Source organism: Astatotilapia calliptera, chromosome 22, assembly GCF_900246225.1.
Source record: "Astatotilapia calliptera chromosome 22, fAstCal1.2, whole genome shotgun sequence".
Taxonomy (NCBI): domain Eukaryota; kingdom Metazoa; phylum Chordata; class Actinopteri; order Cichliformes; family Cichlidae; genus Astatotilapia; species Astatotilapia calliptera.
The window spans coordinates 34672746-34694695 of record NC_039322.1 but is presented as its reverse complement, the minus strand read 5'-3'; the positions used below and the strand labels follow the sequence as shown (position 1 = coordinate 34694695).

At 42.3% G+C, this 21950-nt stretch overlaps 1 protein-coding gene across 2 annotated transcripts; it reads left to right on the top strand.

Annotated features, from left to right (window-relative positions):
* The first annotated feature begins 10736 nt into the window (after positions 1 to 10736).
* On the top strand, positions 10737 to 20511 carry LOC113014865 (tRNA selenocysteine 1-associated protein 1). 2 transcript variants are annotated; one of them, XM_026156650.1, is made up of 9 exons: positions 10737 to 10898; positions 13715 to 13812; positions 13890 to 13989; positions 14093 to 14142; positions 14246 to 14377; positions 15610 to 15726; positions 15840 to 16038; positions 16129 to 16165; positions 20256 to 20511. In XM_026156650.1, the coding sequence occupies exons 1-9, from the start codon at positions 10875 to 10877 to the stop codon at positions 20408 to 20410; spliced, it is 912 nt and encodes a 303-aa protein (XP_026012435.1). In that variant the 5' UTR covers positions 10737 to 10874; the 3' UTR covers positions 20411 to 20511. The 2 variants fall into 2 exon arrangements, with proteins under 2 accessions (XP_026012435.1, XP_026012433.1); XM_026156648.1 differs by having other exon boundaries at positions 13875 to 13989.
* Positions 20512 to 21950: the final 1439 nt, after the last annotated feature.

Below are 21950 nucleotides of genomic sequence, written 5' to 3'. Positions count from 1 at the left end.
AACAGATTGTTGCCAGGATGGGACGGGTCCTTCAGCAGGGGGGGGGCAATGCTGCTCAGGGGTTAGGCTAACCCTGAACCCTAACGAGGTATTTAATAATATAGATCAATCATTATTTGCTGATGATGGAGGCATTTGGATTATTTTTACAGAGAGTAGATTAGCTGTTTAATCTCAAATTGTATGGGAATGAGACGGAACAGGTTGATTGCTTTAAACATTTAGGTATGTGGTTTGATAAAAGGCTTACATGGAAAACACATATTGGGGAATAACTGAGAAATGTAAAAAGGTTTTGGATATTTGAAGATGTTTAAAAGGCAGCACGTGGGGTGCAGATAGGACAGCATCAAAAGCTTTATAAAGACTTCATTAGCTCAGTTCTGCTTTATGGTTCAGCGGCTAAAACATTGTTAAATAACTTGGATAAAATTCAGTGTCAAGCGCTGAGGTTTTGTTGTGGGGCCATTAAAACTACACCAGTGTCCACACTGCACGTTGGAGTGGGTGAACAACCATTAGAAATCAGAAGACATGAAATAGCTGTAACTTACTGGGCAAAGTTAAAGGGACACAGTGAAAATCATAAAGCTCAGAATATAATTAAACCTTGTTTAAGAAAAAGTAAAAAAGTGAACGAATAAGACGTTTTGGTTGGATTATAGGGGAAAAATAAATGAGACAGGAATTAGTAACGAACATATTAGTCCAGCAGAACCATTTTCAAATTTACTGCCATGGATATATGACCAGACAACTGATTTCATTCATCACACAAAGGAAGAGCCAGGTATATGATCACATAAGGGGAGAGTATTCAGAACATGTGGACAGAACATGTAAACTGATGCAGCATAATTGTTAGATAATAAAGTGTTGTGTTTGTTATTCCAGAAACAAGCTTTGTGATGAATAAAAGAATTACTGATGTTTATACTGGAGAACTGTAGCAGTGTTAATCACTGCAAACTGGGTGGAGGAGGCACCAGTAGGAAGTGTTTGATGTGCTCGGACTCTGGTAGCGCACTATTGAGGATATGTCTTACGTGTTTGGATTCTAGACACGATATTGTTTTTTAATATAATTCGTTTAATCTGTAGAATCAAACAGGAATAGAAATACATTTTTATGGATTCCTGAACATATCGGTGTAGATGGAAAGGAAGAGGCCGGTAAGTTTGCAAAAGGTGCAACGAGAAGAAGTCATGTAGATATGGATATAAAATATAGTAAAAATTAGGTTAAAGGTCGCGTGTCTGGCACAATGGGACAGAGAAGGAAAAGGTAGATATTATTATGGTATACAGAGAGCAGCTGGACACTGTAGAAGAAGTCATAACAGTAAGAGAGAAGACGATATAATCTCAAAAGTAAGATTTGGTCATACAGGTTTAAATAACACTGTAAAAAAGATGAATAAGCATGAGACGGGGAAGTGTGAAACACTTGAACGTGTAATGTTAGAATGTGGTCAATACTCTGAGTTACAGAAAAATAAAATTCAATCAAGTGTCAAATAAATGTTACAGAGGAGTCCAGGTGACAGGGACACGGCCACTGTGTTGGAAGGAAGAGTGCTACGAACCGCACTTAAAAGCAGCTCAAAAGAAAAAGGACGGTACAGAGACAGACTGCGACCGGATGCAACGAGACGGTACTTGCAAAAAAATAGCGTGCATTGAAAATGTGGACCCGTATGAAATAACAGCAGTGGAGTAGAAACCCTGAGGACCAACCGCCGTTGACGTAGCGTGATCTATTCTCGTACCTGTGGAGTCAGCGCGTACACGGCGAACCAATTTCGCAATTATAAATCTCTGGAGGCGCACATCCAGTTCACCAATGGTTGGGTACAAGATTTGGCTATTTTTAAGCCTCCACGTCGTGAGTACGCCGTCATTCCAACAAAGGTAAGTCAGCTCGAGTACTGCGAGTGAAATGCGTTCGACTTCCTCCCGAACATTCAGATTAGTGCAGCATAAATTCATTCATGAGGGGAAATTACAGTGAGAACATGTGGAGGCTGTCAGAGGGATAACATAGTGAGTTCAGTGCATTGATGTGACTAAATTGTGACAATTTAGTTATTCTCTATGGTTAAAGAAATTGCAATAATTTATTAATGTTTATTATAAATAATCCTAATTATACATCTTGCTTCCATGTTTGTGTCCTGTGTCACTAAAAATACATTTTATTTTAGTTTTATACATCGATTAATGACCTGCAGAATCTCATTATCATATTAAGTGATTCATAATTGTCACTTTATGCTTTCTCCATCTCTAAAGTGATGACATCCTTCCATGACATACTTTAGGTTCATTTTCTGCAGGCAGGTTTCTGACAGAGAACAGGCGGATTTATACTACAGGGAGTGCAGAATTATTAGGCAAATGAGTATTTTGTCCACATCATCCTCTTCATGCATGTTGTCTTACTCCAAGCTGTATAGGCTCGAAAGCCTACTACCAATTAAGCATATTAGGTGATGTGCATCTCTGTAATGAGAAGGGGTGTGGTCTAATGACATCAACACTCTATATCAGGTGTGCATAATTATTCGGCAACGTCCTTTCCTTTGGCAAAATGGGTCAAAAGAAGGACTTGACAGGCTCAGAAAAGTCAAAAATAGTGAGATATCTTGCAGAGGGATGCAGCAGTCTCAAAATTGCAAAGCTTCTGAAGCGTGATCATCGAACAATCAAGCGTTTCATTCAAAATAGTCAACAGGGTCGCAAGAAGCGTGTGGAAAAACCAAGGCGCAAAATAACTGCCCATGAACTGAGAAAAGTCAAGCGTGCAGCTGCCAAGATGCCACTTGCCACCAGTTTGGCCATATTTCAGAGCTGCAACATCACTGGAGTGCCCAAAAGCACAAGGTGTGCAATACTCAATACTATATCACTTCAAACAGAGGTGACCCAGTAATGCTGCACTAATGAATTAGACTAACTATTCACTTTAGCTAAAGTTATTAAGTTAGCTAAAGAGTTGGGATGCTGTGTAAGACATAAATAAAGCTAAAACACAAAGGTTTGGGCACCGTTTTGCATGTTTCCCTACTGTAGGGGTCTCTGCAAGCATACAGAGGGGTACTCTGAGAGGGTCCAAGATGACAACTTTAGAATTCTACTAGAAACAGTCGATCATATTTGTTGTCAAAGCTGAATTCAGGGCAAACTACGCTAAATTAGCGTTTTTAGCTAACAGCTACAATAAGCATAAAAGTTACCTTACGGCTATCATTTGTTAACATGACGCTTGTTCTTATACATGTAATACATTTATTACCAACCTGAGAGTTTATCCGCTGGTCATTCGACATGACGAATGACTTCTGAAGTCTTAATTCAGCTCAAGATGCTGTAGATTCCCATCAGTAACACTTTCGGTCCGCTAGTAAAACGTAGCTCTATTAATCTGCGCTTGAACCGGAACCGGATGTAAGTTCCAAAAAACTGAATTTTGGAACTGAAACTGAATGGTGAGAAGTGAAACTGAAATTATTCAAGAGCTGAATTTTTAAAGGATAAAATGCAGTTTCAAAGCAAATCAATTCATTTTCAAAATATAAAATTCAATTTCAATTTAGTGATGATCATTTTCAAACCATAAATTCAAATTCAAATTTAACTTATTCAAATTCAGTTTCTGATGGCACAGATTTCTGCCCTTAACCACCACTGAACAAGACACAAGCTGAAACGTCAAGACTGGGCCAAGAAATATCTCAAGACTGGTTTTTCTAAGGTTTTATGGACTGATGAAATGAGAGTGAGTCTTGATGGGCCAGATGGATGGGCCCGTGGCTGGATTGGTAAAGGGCAGAGAGCTCCAGTCCCACTCAGACGCCAGCAAGGTGGAGGTGGTGTACTGGTTTGGGCTGGTATCATCAAAGATGAGCTTGTGGGGCCTTTTCGGGTTGAGGATGGAGTCAAGCTCAACTCCCAGTCCTACTGCCAGTTTCTGGAAGACACCTTCTTCAAGCAGTGGTACAGGAAGAAGTCTGCATCCTTCAAGAAAAACATGATTTTCATGCAGGACAATGCTCCATCACACGCGTCCAAGTACTCCACAGCGTGGCTGGCAAGAAAGGGTATAAAAGAAGAAAAACTAATGACATGGCCACCTTGTTCACCTGATCTGGACCCCATTGAGAACCTGTGGTCCATCATCAAATGTGAGATTTACAAGGAGGGAAAACAGTACACCTCTCTGAACAGTGTCTGGGAGGCTGTGGTTGCTGCTGCACGCAATGTTGATGGTGAACAGATCAAAACACTGACAGAATCCATGGATGGCAGGCTTTTGAGTGTCCTTGCAAAGAAAGGTGGCTATATTGGTCGCTGATTTGTTTTTGTATGTCAGAAATGTATATTTGTGAATGTGGAGATGTTATATTGGTGTCACTGGTAAAAATAAATGATTGAAATGGGCATATATTTGTTTTTTGTTAAGTTGCCTAATAATTATTCACAGTAATAGTCACCTGCACACACAGATATCCCCCTAAAATAGCTAAAACTAAAAACAAACTAAAAACTACTTCCAAAAATATTCAGCTTTGATATTAATGAGTTTTTTGGGTTCATTGAGAACATGGTTGTTGTTCAATAATAACATTATTCCTCAAAAATACAACTTGCCTAATAATTCTGCACTCCCTGTATAAAATGCAGCGTTCTATAGATGGACACATAAAGAAATGAAAAATTACATGTATGTGCCAACTTTCTAAACACTTTGTTACATTTATGATAAAGTTGTTACGTTCCCCTGGGGGGGTCTAGGCGATGAGGGGGAAGTAACAAAAGTGACCGGGTCAGAAAAAGGAATCAAGGAGGCGAAACAGTTAAATAAAACAGTTTTATTGAAGTAATTCAACTAAAAGAGACGGACAAGCCGCTATCACCATTTTTGAAAAACAACAAACAAAACTCAGGCGTTGGTCAATCAATAAAGTAAAACGTAAGCCAAAAAGAAAAAGCAGCTCACCAGCTGAAAACCACACTACTGGCACTCCCGCCCAGAGCTCACCTTTCCCTGGGCTTAAATACTTTTAATTACTGATGAGAGTCAGCTGCACAAAAGGGAAAGGTGGCACCTCAGGCAGAAGGGGTAGTGGGACACGCCCACACAGGCACATAGGAGGGAGGCCGTTCAGGAGGAGGCCCTGCTAGGGCCGTAACAAAGTAGATCAAACACATTTATGAACTTGGTGTGTGTTTCAGGTGCTGCACTCTCAAAGACTGAATGAACCAGCATTGCAGCCATGGGTCACTGTGAGCATCACAGGGAAGGTTGAGCCGGCCACTGCACCTGTATGGCCGGAGTCGTGGAGACCTGCAGCCATGTCGCTGCTCTTCTGTTTAAAGTAGAAGCAGCAGTGTTGATCCTTGGCACAAGGACTGTTACAGATGAACCTGCATACTGGGTTTTGCTGGGTAATATGACCAAGATACAGCCAGTGGTTGGCTGTAAGATAGACTTCTCCTCTTCAGCTGCCCAAGAAAAGGCTCTCGATCAAAACATAAACAGACCATCCATATTGACAGGTAAAAGGAGCCGTCCTCAAAAAAGAAAAATTCCACCTGCTACTGTGGAGGAGTTGGATCAACTGATGGGAAAATATTTCTCCAAGCATAGTTCTGTTCTGAATGACCCATAATGTTGTATTTAGGGGTCTACATTTGTGCCTGAAGTGCACTGCCATGTAAGTAATTTGGATTTGCTGAATGTGTACTTACTAAGTACCACTGTTCAAAAGTTGAATAAAGAAATACATGTTTGCCTTTTAAAAAAAGATTAAAAGCACTTTGTAGAACATCACATCAGTAACAATGTAGAATCAATGTCATGTGTAGTTTACAAATGACAAAATGTTCACATAAAATCACGACAGCATTTAAATAATATCACCCACTATAGCGTTCTGTAATTTACTGTCACTACATAAACAGCACAAGACTTTTAAGAGTTCTTAACAAGAGCAAGTTTCTTTTCCCTGGTTTTACTGCCACACTGGGGCACATGTTCACCAAAACGCAGCAAACCTTCACCATCTTATCCAGGAGGGTCCCCTCTTCAGCCTCACATGGAAGAAGTAATCTGATTGGCATGGTGGTTTGTTTGAAGCAGGTCCCTTGTGTAGCGCTGGAACCCAGTCAGGGTGTTTCATCCATTTCATAGGCTGGTTTGCTGCAGTGGCGTGTCTAGAAAATTTTTGTTGGGGGGGCCAGGTAGGGGCACAGATTTGGAGAAGGGTGGCAGATGTAATTGGCACATAATGTTAAAAACAATTCTACCAACCGTTAACCATAATTCAATAACCCTATAAACCTAATAACCGAATGCGCTTTTAACTCTTATTAGAATGAGATTTTAACCACTACGGTGCAAAGTTTTTAGATACTGCGTCAGGGCTGTGCAGAGAGGTTTAAAGGGGCGGGTGCTCAAAGTTAAAAAGGGGCACATTGAGCCAGGCTGAATAACAACAACACACATTCATCAAGAATCTAATATGGGCAACAAGGCAAAGCAAACGTAGCCGATGCTTTACCTGATGGGTACAATGTTGCTGTTGAGGGGTTTCTGCTGCTCCTGCTGCTGATAGTGCTGGAGGGCGGGGCTGTGTTGATCTGAGACTGTAGACATTAAAAAGTCCACAGGAGAGATGGTAGCTGATTAAACAAGTGTCATGAGATAATAACAAAATGCAAAGACTGGTGACAGCGCTTGGAACCATAAGGCAACAAAAAACTGTGAGAAATAATTTAGGCTCTGCCTGTGAATCACTCTTTGCTTCTCTTCTTCCTTCCTTCCCATCATTTCATATATCACTCTCCACTTGCTATCTGAGAACAAGGCACAACTTGCTATTGCAATAAACTATAATCTAATTATCCACACCTAACAACTCTTGCACTTAATCTAAAATAAAATGATGACAGAAAAATGTTATAGCCCTGCCTTTAGTAGCCTCACACAGCTCCTGCTGTTTCCTCCTCATGTCCTTACCAGGCACGTCTGCACAATATTATATCATGAGTAATATTTTTTTTAAAAATCCATCTAAATAAAACACACATGCACACACAGTGACATTTTAGACCTTCTTCAGAATACTGTATATACTATGGGCATCCTTACATTATTATTTATTACTAGAGCTACAATAATAAAGCAATGAGGAGGGGGAAGTAATAAATATGAAATAATGTATTTATGATGATTCCATTTGTTTCACTATCCACTCTGTGCAGGGCAAAGCTTATTACATTTTTAAACTGATACAATCATTTTACTGCTGTAAAATCTAAATTTTGTCTAATTTAAAATATAAATCTAATATAATCTGCTTCTTAATGTATGTTCTTTAAAATACAGCGTGTGTTTTTTAATATATTATAATTATAATAATGCATAATTATGTGGACATGCATATTAGATCGTTATTAGTGAAATATAATCCCTCCAGAAAGGCAGGAAAAGCCCGGAAACTTACTTTAAAGCTAAATATGTTCTAAATACTTTAAAACTAAATATGTTCCCTAAAACGGTGACAGAGCTACAGACCCATGACAGCCTTACACAGGTAGCCAGCAGCTGTGACCAGCACTACCTGTGCAGTTAATAAAAGGACAGGTAATGTTTGTCGCGCTGTTGCACACACAGCACGCTCGTTTGTTTCAGTTCGTCAGTTGCAACAAGACAACTTACCAACGTGTACGTAATAAACCAATACTCCTGTGTGCTACACACTACAGTGTACGCTGTACACCTACTTACTGGTTTTGTCGCATCAGTCTCAGTGGCGTGTCTAGAAAATTTCTGTTGGGGGGGCCAGGTAGGGGCACAGATTTGGAGAGGGGTGGCAGATGTAATTGGCAGATAATGTTAAAAACAATTCTACCAACCGTTAACCATAATTCAATAACCCTGTAAACCTAATAACCGAATGTGCTTTTAACTCTTATTAGAATGAGATTTTAACCACTACGGTGCAAAGTTTTTAGATACTGCGTTGATAAAGTACAAGAGATACAATCAGTCAGTGTTTATTCAGCAGTCAAGGACATCCATATTTGCATAGTATTTTTATTGACATGTAGTGCACATATGTTTTGGGCAAAAACATTTTTGAATATTAAAATACGAACATTTGTAACAAACAATTGACAAATTAGCCAGTTCCAATGCTAAACTTTCTCTGCCTGTTAAAAAAAGAAGATAATCTTCTCACAACCTGGTGTTTGATTTTGAAACAGGAAAAAAGTGGAGAAACAACTGAAAAGACTAACATTTGAATAAAACCTGAAAGCAAGTAAATACTTTCTATGCTGCCTTATGGTAAACTTTGGTAATATTGATAAAGAACAACACTGGCTGATGATGAAATACAGTCAGCTGACACGGTGACACTGCCAGTATTAACCTGCAGGGCTGGACTGGGACAGAAAATCGGGCATTTTGACTACAGACCGGCCCCCCAGGTATTAAAGCCATAAAGCCTTTGAATGAAAACAAATGCTGTTGTGACAGTGATGTACAGTCTTGTTGGTATATGTATGATTTCTATACATTTTACGTCAGATAAAAACTTTGGTTGTAAGATTCAGATAATTATTTAATAAAAGTGAGACATTTTAAATGAGAATAAGAAAGAAAAGTATGTCTTTGTGCCCACCTCTCCCTGTTAATGCCCTACCTGCCCCCCTGGCAACACTTTGCTAGACCCGCCCCTGCACAGTTACCAGCTGTCAGCTACTTAGAAAAGGATCCTGGTGTTATTTGTCTCTCAGAAACAGTTCATAACTTCAACTCATTCCTGTCACCTAAAAGGTAAACCTGTTTCTCCATCACAGCTCTGATGATCCAGTAAGGACGTCTCCTGGTTTCATCTTCATGTTTCCCTCTCACCACATATCCAAACCATATCATGACCAGCAGCTTTACAGCTGTGGCTCCAGCAAACATCAGCTGATACTAGAAATTAATATTAAATAAATTCTAACAACAGCTGATCAAGCTTAAACGTGCTGCTGCGCGACATCTCCTGGTTTCCTCTTTCTGGCGCAAAGTGGGCGATAAATAAACAAGAGAGCCGATCAGCTGATCATTGATCAGTTTCATGATTGAAGTAGCAACAGGAGAGGGAGGGGGAGAGAATGAGAGAAGAGGCAGCTGTGCAGCATAAAGACAGAATAAATCCAGCTTTGTGTCTTTTTTCCATTCTAGCTAAAGTCCGGGACAAACTGCGTCTCTTCTCAGCTCAATACAAAACGTGTAATATTTTCTCTGAATGACGGACCATTCCATTTTTTAAGGAGTCGTTGGCAACTCTACTAACTAACCTTATGAATAAAATAAAGTTCACTATCAGTAACATCATAGCACCCACCCAGCTGTACTGTATAAAAACTCCATCAAGCTGGCTAGAACGCAGTATGAGTTATTGCAACTGAGGGTAAAAAGTCAGCAACATGAAAATAAACTCCACCTAAACTTGGTTTATATCTGACCCAGATAGACTGCAGGTCATAACTTCTTACCTGAAGTTCAGTTCACCTGACACTCGGACTGGCGGCTGCTTCGGGGCTCTCCTCCTGCCTCCCCTTCCCTCATCCACCTGCTGGCCTCTGTGGAAGCCCCGTCATAGCCACCACCAAACAACTGAGTTATTTTTACACATCGACCTGCATCTGGCCGATCCACCACCTCTCATTGTTCATGCCATTACAAAATAAATAAAAAATAAGTCAAATAAGCCCGATGGCCAGTCCAGCTATGTTAACCTGCAACCAAATCTGCAGCTCCATACAGCAATGTTACGACTTAGATTATATCTTATAACTCATAACTCTTATGTTAGCTGCCCTCAGTAGCATACTGTCTGAAATATTCCAATAATTCTTTTAAGTGTTATTTTAAGTGTTATTTTTTCCTTGGTATTCTAATTTCACCGAAGTTTACTAAACTCAAACTTAATATTACTGACATTTATTCTGTCCTCATTTTCTTTCACCGAAAAATTGTTTCCTGCAGTGCCGTCTTTCGTGCTTGGCTCTCCTACCTTTGCTAACGTGATGCACATAGCGCAGAAGCCGGTGCTGCATTCACTTACACTCGGATATCTGAGGTTCACCGTGAAAACATAATCGTACATTTGATATTTGATTGAATTTTATTGTTTTGCCTTTGGGGTGGCACCTGGGGTGGCCAGTCTGGTTGGGGGGGTGGCCTGTGCCCCCCCCCAGGCCACCCCGCTGGACACGCCACTGGTTTGCTGCAATAATGAAAAACAAATAGCAACTCTATAAACAGAACATAAATCTACAAAATCACTCAGTAGGATGTTTGTTCTAATTTGGTATGAGCTCAGAGCGCATTGAAAATAACACTAATAGGCTACAAAGAGTGAACTTATTCAGATCTTACCTGAATGAAAACGTCTGGAGCACCAACAGATGTCTGTGGAGCTCGTCTCACAGCTGCTATCCAGGCGCTTCTTTTGGTAACATGGATACACGAGCTGCCTCACGATGCTTCCAGGTGGGGAAAGAATAAAAACAGCCCATTTCCAGCTTATTCCCTTCACGATCGTGCGATCATTACAACCGACAACACAGCAAGTGCGAACCATTGCTGATGCCATCCGTGTGCTTTCGCTCCTTTGTTTGGCCTGCTAAAATGGCGCCTCGGCAGCCACGCCCCCTCCCGTGACATCATGCTCCAAAGCCCTTTTGAGTGACGTAGGACCTAGCGGTGGCGCGTGGTCCGCGTTAGGCTAAAGCGTACAGGAAGCTTCGGTGTAGTTTAGCAGTTGGACCGTAAACCGTATTCGTGGTCGGATCTTCACCGCGGCAGCGCCATGAGTACGCTATGGATGGGAAACGTGAGTTGCTTCCAGCTTGTTGTCGCGGTAACTTGTTTGGTCTGACCGTGAGTGTTAGCTAGCTGTAAACGAGCCGCACACGCCGAATGAACGTAACTTGACTTCATGTAATGTTGCGTTGCCGCACAAAACTTTGTACGGAGTTCCTGTAAGACGGTTACTTTGTGTTTAATGTGGCAGTCAGGGGCCAACACCAACCGTGGACAGACCAAAACACGCTTTCTCGTGTAGCATACATTTAGCATACATCCGCGTTCCGCAGCTTAGCCGCGGATAAACCCAGGGCACGGTTTTAACCGGTCTTTACCCATAACAGTGACTTTTCCTTATCAGACCTACTGCAACAAACTCCTGCAACTCGCTGGCTGATACCAGTGTTGCACTAAAAGCGATTTCCAGTCTTTGTTGTTAATATCTTGCTGGTAATATGTCAGACAAATCTCTCATGAATGATCTCAAGTCACTTTATATCCTTAATGCAGCTCAAGAGTCTCAATGACAATAAAAATGTTTGTTTTTGTCCGAGATCGATCTGGCCAAGAGGGCAGCAACAAGTATAACAGCTCTATAAAGTGGACTCGGTTGGTAATGATGCTGTGGGTACAAAACAGCAAATTTCTTTATTTTGTGTTTAACAGTGTCACAGATCCTGCTGACTACAGTCTATTTATTAATGCAAGCAATTTCAATTCTGTTTTATTTATACAGCACCAATAGGACTGGGCGATATGGACCAAAATTCATATCTCGATATTTTTTAGCTGGGTGGCGATAAACAGTATATATCTTGATTATTTTTCTTTAATCCCATAAAGTAAGAACAAACAGAGTTCTTAGTCAAAGCTGCTTGTCCCAGATGTCACACAGGCACTTTTATTAACATACAACTGCAGATGTACATGAAAAATTAGTCAAAAATAAATTGTCAACGTTTATTATTTAATAATGCTCCATAAATAAAATGTAAAAAATTTTTTTTATGTATAACAAAAAGCTCACAATTGTAAACTAAATGTAAACTAAAAAGATGCAGAGCAAAAGTGACAAAGGCAACTTGGCCTTTGGAAGTGGCTTACACTGAAGTAAAGTTTTGCTTCTTTGTGTGTATTCCTGAACAATCATCTGGTACTTTGTGCAAAAAACCAAACATGTAAACAGATTGAATGAAATGAACAAAATTACATCCTTTGCTCAGTGGGTCTTTGTGCAAATCTCCAATGACAATAACAATATAGAAGGAACACAAACAATTGGCAAGGCCAGCTACTGTACAGCTTCCAGATTTTGTGCCAGGAAAACTAATCTGTCAACAGTATCAGGCTTCAAGGATGCCCTGTGGCAGGTTACCATGTTTCCACTGCAACTAAAAGTCCTTTCAGAAGGGGAGCTGGTAGCTGGCACACAAAGGTATTTCTCGGCCAGGAGGCTCAGTGCTGGAAAGGCAACTTCATGTTCCTTCCACCATTTGAGAGGGTCAGCATCACTCTACACAAACTGACAACAGGTAGCTAGAAAATTCATTTTCGATTGCCTCCCTCTTTGTGAAGTGTTGGTGGCTGTGCTGGGAGAAGCTTGCCAGTGATCTCTTTTTAGCTGTGTCACCCACTGCTGCTTCTTCTTGGTCTGCAGACTCAGGCACGGCTGGATCAGGCAGCTCAGACAAACACGTGCCCTGATAGCTGAGCAGAGACTCTGCCTCCAAGACGAGTTTATGTTTTAGTGCATTAATTTTCTCACTAGGGATGTATTTCGCCCTGAACCGTGGATCCACAAAAGAAGCCATGTCCAACAGGTCACCTCTCCAGGTGCCAGGAGACTAGTGTTAAACAGGTGTAGCACAGGACAGGGTCACATACTTCTCTCCTGAAAGTGCATCAGTGAAGTCCTGACAGGGTTTGAGAGCTTTCTGAACTGCCTCCAGGACCTCTATGTCCCGCCAAGTAGGGACTAGAGGTCTGGTTTTCATGTCGACAGAGAACTTTAGAAAGTGCTCTTTCCTGCCCCAGAACTCTCTCTATCACGAGAAGCCTTGATCCCCAGCGAGCTGTTGCCTCTGTGAGTAGCTGGTGACTTGGAAGACCCAGCTGTATTTGCACTTCAGCCAGCTCTCTTCTCTTCCTCCAGCTGTAGGAGAAGCTGCTGACGACTTTCTTACACAGAGAAATAACCGGGTAATGCAGGCATCATCCATAGCATGTCCTGTGACACACAAAATGCAAACTTTTAAAATCACTTTAATTGTTATGTTAAGAGGCAAATCGCTCAAAGGGAAACTTAAGATCCATCTCACTTATATAAGATGTGATGCATAAGACTCAACAATATTTGAAAAAATGTGTCGTGTATTGTATAACCTAGAAATGGTTGTAGTTAGCATATCTTGGTAAAATCACCAGCAAATGATTGGAACGTGTATATTTTTGCATCTTTTCAATCTCACTATGTATTTAAAAATCTAAACCTGGGACCCTGTCCCCCAAATGTTGCAGCAGAGCTCGAGACTTGTCAGACCAGGCAGCATATTTCCAATTGTCCAGTTTAGGTGAGCCTGTGCAAACTGTACCCTCAGTTTGATAGGAGTGGCACAGCTGTGATAAGTCGCACTTTAACTAGACCAGCATTACTTTGAGCCCAGATTTGTGACAGATTCATTAGAAAAGGGGGAATTTCACATTTTATTTCTCACTGTGCAGTTCTGTGGACCAAAGGAGATTTATCTTCCCTCTCTTGTTAGAAACATTTAGCTGAAGCCCGACTCGTTCCTAACAGTAATCACTACAGTGATCACATAGCTAACTGTTTTTGCTGCTCTGCAGCTGGAGACCTACATGGATGAGAAGTTCATCACCAGAGCTTTTTCCACCATGGGCGAGCAGGTGGTTAATGTCAGGATCATCCGCAACAAGATGACAGGGTAAGAGCTGAATTCACATGCAGTATTCTTATTTGCAGTTATTCTATAATGACGTTAAATAGTGTGTCGTCCCCCAGGGGTGCTCTGGGTTACTGTTTTGTGGAGATGACAGACGAGGCCACAGCCGAGAGGTGTCTCCGCAAAATCAATGGAAAACCTTTACCGGGAGCCAACCCGGTATGGAGAACAGCAGTTGCTAACAACAGCCTTATCTTTTGTTTGTTTATCATTTCAGAGATTTTATTCATTTGTTGATTGATTGGACTTTATTTTCTCATAGCCCACAAGATTCAAGTTAAACCGAGCGACCTTTGGAAAACAGGAAAGCGGGTGAGTCCAGGTGGACAAGCAGAATTATCCAAGGTGACCGGAACGGTCCTAATGACAGAACCATCACGGAGCGCTGCTCTGACTTTGTCTCTTCTTGTTGTAGGCAGATGTATTCTCTGTTTGTCGGAGATCTCACTCCAGATGTGGATGATGGGATGCTTTATGAGTTTTTTTACAATCGTTACCCTTCCTGTCGTGGTGGAAAAGTGGTATTGGACAGCATGGGCAACTCCAAGTAAGTATTAACATGTCAGAACACATTTGGATCTACAGAATGGCATTGCTGCACTCATCCAGTCATATTTTCACCCTCGCTATACGTGTTGGTGTGGCAGGTCTGTCCTCCCCCGCCACCTGGTCCAACTCGCCACCAGGTGGTGATTAACTGACAACTCAGTCCTCCTCTCACAGAGTGTCCAGAACATCCGGCCGTGAATCTGATGATACGATTACACAATCAGTCATCAGCCCGCGGCCTCGGGCGACCTGGTACTGCGATCACTTACGGGCACCCTTATGTTCAAACATGGCGTTTGTTATGGACAAACTGACAAACAACACTCCGGTAACATCACTGCTTGAGTTCAGGTCAGCAAGGCCATCCCTCCCAATGGCGCCTCCAGGTCTCACTGTCAGTGCGCACATGAGCGTTGAAGTCCCCCAGTAGGATGACAGAGTCCCCACACAGGGACTCCCAAGAAGGCTGGATACTCTGAATGGTCCTTTGGCGCGTGCAGATGACAGTCAGGACCCGTTCAGGGAGCAAACCCTCTCGTCCACTGAGGAAAACCCCAAGGCAAGTGGATACCAGGATACCCACTGCAGCCCACTGCCTCTCATGGCCCCCGGTATCCCGGGCAGGGTGAACTGTTGCCTTGATGTTGTAGTCACGGGGGTCTTCTGAATCGCTCTTTCTCTGGTCCTTCATTCAGGACCAGTCTGCCCCTACAGCAAACAAACAATCAGACCCTTTCACCACAATAAGGCAGTGATTCACTGACTGGGACCTACACACATGTTAATTATCGTAAAAGGGACAATTATTGACTGTTGATGAACTTTGAAGCGATGAATTTGACAGACAGTATATGAACATGTTACAGACACTGCTCCGCTCCATAGCTGCGACTATGTTCTGCTACGTGTGCTGCTAACTTCAGTCTAACCCTGATTTTTCTGCAGTATTTTGTGTAACTGTGTATAAAAAGACTTTTTCCACACTGACCATACTGCCTGTGGATTTAACTGGCAGCCAAAATCAACAGCACCACGAATGTATAATTAAGTGTTGGTCTTTATCTGAGCCTATCCAGACTCAAACATGATCCCGGAGTATCCAAACTAAACTGAATCTAGAGCGTTTTCTTACCCTCTGTTTTAAAATGTGGTGTAAACATAAGAAAACTTCTGGTGGTCCTAAGACGAGTTGCTCCCTCGTGAGTTTAACACCGCCGTGTTTCTCTGCAGGGGCTGTGGCTTCGTTCAGTTCCCTGATGAGCGGCTGCAGAAGCGGGCGTTAGAGGAGTGTCAGGGAGCTGTGGGGCTGGGTGGCAAGCCTCTGCGATTGAGCCTGGCTGCTAACAAGTGAGTTCTCAGAATCTTACCTCCCTTTGTCAGGACACGGCTGTATTTGTGCCCGTAGTACAGCCCCAAGGACTGGCTCAGTTCACGAGTGTTTCTGTGCTTTCCTCTCTAAGCTTAAAGAACAAGCAGCAGCAGTCGGAGCACAAATCATGGCAGTCTACCTCTGGATACAGACAAAACTATGACCAGTACACCCAGTACCAGCAGCAGACCTATCCTGGCTTTTATTCTTCCTGGGGCTATGACCAGACTGGAGGAATGTATGGCTACAACTATCCGCAGTATGATTACTCACAGTATTCTGCTGCACAGGTAACTGCTGTCTCTGTTAAACCAGAGTTGCAGATATCAGTTATTGTTAAACAGATGGAATCATTCTAACCTCTTGTTTGTTTGTTTTAGGAGAGTGAAACCGTTCAGGAGGACGAAGGACTGGAAGGTTAGCATTTAGCCTGGGTGGCAGCTGCTTGCTGTTGCTTGTCATTATTTTCACATGCCAGACTTAAAAAAATAAGAAAAAGATGAGCAGTAGTTTCCAAAAAGGTTGATCCTGTTCATCTGGCTGCAGCGTTTTCAGTGGGAGAAACATTTCATCATCAAGTGACTTCTTCAGTCTCATCTGACTGCAGGATTCAATTCAGTTTTATTTATATAGCGCCAAATCACAGCAAAGTCGCCTCAAGGCGCTTCATAGATACAGAGAAAAACCCAACAATCATATGACCCCCTATGAGCAAGCACTTTGGCGACAGTGGGAAGGAAAAACTCCCTTTTAACAGGAAGAAACCTCCAGCAGAACCAGGCTCAGGGAGGGGCGGGGCCATCTGCTGTGATTGGTTGGGGTGAGAGAAGGAAGACAGGATAAAGACATGCTGTGGAAGAGAGACAGAGGTTAATAACAAGTATGATTCAGTGCAGAGAGGTCTGTTAATACATAGTGAGTGAGAAAGGTGACTGGAAAGGAAAAACTCAATGCATCATGGGAATCCCCCGGCAGCCTACGTCTATTGCAGCATAACTAAGGGAGGATTCAGGGTCACCTGGTCCAGCCCTAACTATATGCTTTAGCAAAAAGGAAAGTTTGAAGCCTAATCTTGAAAGTAGAGATAGTGTCTGTCTCCTGAATCCAAACTGGAAGCTGGTTCCACAGAAGAGGGGCCTGAAAACTGAAGGCTCTGCCTCCCATTCTACTTTTAAATACTCTAGGAACAACAAGTAGGCCTGCAGAGCGAGAGTGAAGTGCTCTAATAGGGTGATATGGTACTACAAGGTCATTAAGATAAGATGGGGCCTGATTATTTAAGACCTTGTATGTGAGGAGCAGGATTTTGAATTCTGGATTTAACAGGAAGCCAAAACAGGAGAAATCTGCTCTCTCTTTCTAGTCCCTGTCAGGACTCTTGCTGCAGCATTTTGGATTAACTGAAGGCTTTCAGGGAGTTTTTAGGACTTCCTGATAATAATGAATTACAGTCGTCCAGCCTGGAAGTAATAAATGCATGAACTAGTTTTTCAGCGTCACTCTGAGACAGGATATTTCTAACTTTAGAGATGTTGCGCAAATGGAAGAAAGCAGTCTTACATATGTGTTTAATATGTGCGTTGAAGGACATGTCCTGGTCAAACATGACTCCAAGGTTCCTCACAGTGTTACTGGAGGCCAAGGTAATGCCATCCAGAGTAAGAATCTGCTTAGATACCATATTCCAACCTTATAAACAGGACATTTGTACAATAAGTGAAACTAGCACCACTGACTAACAATGGGCTGGGAGGTCATGACCATTGATCAATGGCCATGAGTCCCATTCACAGAGAGTTGGGGAATGGCTGCAATCACAGCATTGTAAGATGGTGACAGATGCACCCTTAGGCCCCTCCTCCATTCAGAGATGGTCTTTCCCTTTTCACGTAAATGGCCTCCTTGACTCCGCCCTCAAACCAGCGCTCCTCCCTGTCCAGGATGTTACATCCTCATCATTGAAAGAGTCCACTGGCCTGTAGGTGTGCATAGACTGCAGAGTCCTGGCCTGACGAGTAGGGCTGGGCGATATCGAACATTTTCATTGTATCGCGAGTCTCTCCACGTACAATGGTTAAAATGTCTTTATCCTAACCATCGAGTATGAGTTGCCATGGCAATATTAAACTTTGCACGTGAACGTCTCCCCACACACCAAAGAAACCTTTAAAATCCTTTGTTAAAGGTGTTGACCACAGACGTACTGTGGCAGTATCCTCTGTGCACCTGATGGTTAAAGAACGGCTAAAATAAAACATTCAGATTTTTTTCTTTGTATTCAAGTAGAAAAAAAACCATTGAATGGTCGATTTGACTGAGTATAGCAGTGAAATTTTAGGTTTATATGGTTGAAAATAACATTTGGAGGTTATTTAAACATTTGGTGATATTTATATAAAGAAAATATTGTGATATTAGATTTCCCTCATGTCGCTCTGCCCCGCTGACGAGTTCTTCATTGTTGTAGCCAGAGGTTGTTTGGTTTCCCCGATATATGAATCCTGGCGCTGAACAGCGTACACTATGTTACTCTGTTTGTGTCGGGGTGGACCAGTTTCTGGCGCAGCGTTTTTTGGGGTTTAAAAGCCACAGAGACTCTGTGTTTAGAGAAAATGTTCCGATACTCCTGGTAGGGCTGTGCGATATGACCAAATCTCATATCCCGATATAAGACATCCATCGTCCTGATAACGATATAAATCACAAAAATTTTACATTTTCTGTGAATCTCGGGCAGCTCGACTTGCGTGACGTGTTTCCAGCTGCGCGTCATGTAGCTGAGTCGAGTGCTTTAACCGATACATGAAACGATACATTTTTAGACATAAGTTGTAACGGCCGCCGTTTTCTTTGTATTTATTACACGGCGTACTGCGGGGAAAAGTTCTAACGTTTGAGTCTAAGGTTTATTTGGAGCACCTAACGGCTCATTTTTGCTTCTCATCTGTAAACACTCTGCATGCTCTTTCACGTGATGCAGATTATTTTGAAAGGTCTCAACAGGATCTTGAGCTTTATTGTGAAAGGTTGATGTGGAAAATAAACAAGCGGACACGCGATGGTTTTACCATTTTGTCCGTCCGTAGTGTGGTTATATTAAATATAAGAGAAAGAGAGAGCTTTAAGAAATGAATGTAGCCACTACAGTGACATCAAAACATGAAAAAATATTGCAGTAAACAGTTTATTTGGCGACACCACGAAACAAACGATAGATGTTTTTATATCGTCATGCGATTATATATCGTTATATCGAACAGCCCTAACTCCTGACACATAAGGGACCACTACGGGTTTGGAGCGTTCTGTAGGCGCCTTCCCTGCTTCGACAAATGCCCGGCTGGTGTGATCAGGAGATATTTTATTTTGTATTCTCATAATCAGTTATCATTGATTAATCATTTACCATTGTGGAATCTGATGACAGTATAATCTTTGTTTTATATCTATGGTAATCTGAGTAAAGATTAATGTATGCATATTATCATCATTGTAATCAAGTCTCAAATGGTATCCACAGCATTGTATTCACCGTCCATAACTGGAGGGTCCAGCAGGACCTTGTTCTAATTCATTTGCAGGCCTACATCAGAACATGCACATAGAGAGTTATGTAAACACGCACGTTCACCCTTATTTACACAGGGAGGTCATGTCAGGACATTCTCTAGTTGGACACACAGGCTCACAGAACTGCACAACATGACATGTCACACACTTGTTTTTCTCTAAAGTATCATCTGATGTTTGTATAAGGAGAACTTTGGACTATGGGGAGACTGTTATCATTTCCAGTAAGGTCTAACTGTGTGATGTCATCATGGGTTATATAAGGATGGGGAACGGTCCACTCTTTGGAGATTGTTGCTGTACGTCAGTCTTCCCATACTTCTGGTTCAGAAGTGTGTAATAAAGATCACTATTCTGACATCTACTGAGACCATGCAGTCGTTTGTCTTCTCCTCAAAACTCGAATCATGACACTGGGATAACCACATTTACTCGCACGTGCTCGTACTAGCTTCAAGCAGTCGGGGCCAAAGTGGGTTCAAATTTCTCGATGCATGCTCGATCATCTGGGTAAGGCAATTTCAACGGGTTGGTTGTGTTGATCTGGACATTTACAGTGGAAGAAACGTTTCGTCTACTAACAACATCAGACAAGTTTGAATGTCAGTGACCTCAAACTAAAGGTCAGAGGTCACATTTTGTGAAAGTCTTGTGAATGTGATAACATGACATTGATATCATAGGTGTGTCTCCTAGTAGGCTGAGGGGTAACACTAGCAGTATTCCTACTTATTTATTCGTGTGTATGCAGTTTGGCCCATTGCTGATGTTTCAAACAGATGATGCTGGTGTTGTGGTCTTCAACAGGTCATCCTGCTGCCTTGTGATTTGGCAAAACAAATATTTGCGTTCTTGAGTGGTGGAGGTCTACCTAATAAAGAGGCTTGTGTGTAATTGCAGCGCATATACCTTCTAAGTGGATGTTTGTGTTTCGCAGATCCAAGTGTGGAGGTGGATGTGGTGGAGGCCAACAGGAAGTTCATGGAGCACAGTGAGGAACTGTACGATGCACTGATAGACTGTCACTGGCAGTCCACAGAGTTACAGCAGGACTATGTGACATCCAGTCTGCCAGAGCCCATCTACTGCTGAACCGGGACATCATGGCCTCTGTGGAGTTCACCTTTCCACCTTTTCCTCCCAGTCCATACGGATTGTGTGTGTGGGCTTCTTTTTTTTTTTTTTTTTTTAGATAATAAAATAAGCTAATGGTTTTTATTTGTGTATAATCCTGTTTAAAATTAAACACGACCATTGGTACACAACCTGCCGTATGAGTCACTTTCATACCTGACTGTGATTGGATTGTTTGTTTCAGACTTTGTAGAGTCAGGGCTGTGTTGGTGTGATTGACATTTCTGTCAGGCCAGAGGTAAAGGAGCAGGTTAAATATCGTTTAGTGCAGGAGTCAACAGGATTCCAGCAGAATAGAAAAGTTGAGTAAACTCTTTGAGTTGGTGGATGATGCTGTGAGAAACTGTGACGGCTCTAATATCATTTCTCCAGTCCTCCTAATAAACATGAAGCCTCTGGCCCATCGGTATGTGTGCCCTGAGAGCCTTTTCCCTGTTTAGGTCAGATTTATTAGACCATCGAACGAGGAAACGAATACTTTAGAAGGCTCCAAAAGTTGATTCTGTTCCTCTGGATGTAGCGTTTTCAGTGGGAGAAACGTTTAGTCACTCATCCAAGGGACTTCTTCAGTCTCAGCTGACTGCAGGTTTCCCCCAATCTAATAAACAGGTCTCAACACCACATCCAGAACACTTTGGATTTTGTTGAGAAGGTGAGAGATGTCATCATGGAGGCAGATGAAACCATGGTCTCGTACGACGTTACATCTCTCTTCACTTGCATCCCAGTCATGGAAGCGTTGGAGGTAGTCCGTAAGAGACTACAGGATGACCTCAGCAACAGGATCACCGTCAGCATCCACCAAGTGTGTTTGAACTGTGTCTTCATTCCACCTTCTTCACATACAAGGCTCAGTTCTACAGGCAGAAACATGGGTGTGCCATGGGCTCCCCAGTTTCACCCATCGTGGCCAATTTGTACATGGAAGAAGTGGAAAAGAGGGCTTTGCTATCCTACCCTGCAACACCACCAAGCCATTGGTTCAGGTATGTGGATGACACCTGGGTGAAAATCAAATCTCAGGACGTACCACAATTCATAGATCACATTAACTCGGTGGACCGACACATCACATTCACCAGGGAGGATATGAACAGTGGCAGGTTAGCCTTCTTAGACTGTGAGATTTCCATCAGTAATGGGGGACATCTAAAAGCTGACGTGTACAGTAAACCTACACATATGGGTCAGTATCTAAGGTTTGACTCTCATCATCCACTGGAGCACAAACTGGGTGTCATCAGGACGCTATAACACAGAGGGAACACCATCCCCACAGGAGAGAAGGACAGCCGCTGCTTAAGCAAAAACCTGTAGTGATCCCGTACGTGTCAGGAGTATCGGAGCAGCTGAGACACATTTTTTCTAACCACCGGGTCTCTGTGGCTTTTAAACCCCAAAACACGCTGCACCAAAAACTGGTCCACCCCAAGGATCGGGTCCCCCGACACAAACAGAGTAACATAGTGTACGCTGTTAAGTGCAGGAGGTTTGCCAG

Bases quoted from the DNA above. Each gene is read 5' to 3' on its own strand.
- LOC113014865 (XM_026156648.1), top strand. From the start codon at position 10,875: ATGAGTACGCTATGGATGGGAAAC. The intron at 16,039-16,128 runs GTAACTGCTGTC...TGTTTGTTTTAG, and splicing joins CACAGTATTCTGCTGCACAG to GAGAGTGAAACCGTTCAGGA. The intron at 16,166-20,255 runs GTTAGCATTTAG...TGTGTTTCGCAG, and splicing joins GGAGGACGAAGGACTGGAAG to ATCCAAGTGTGGAGGTGGAT.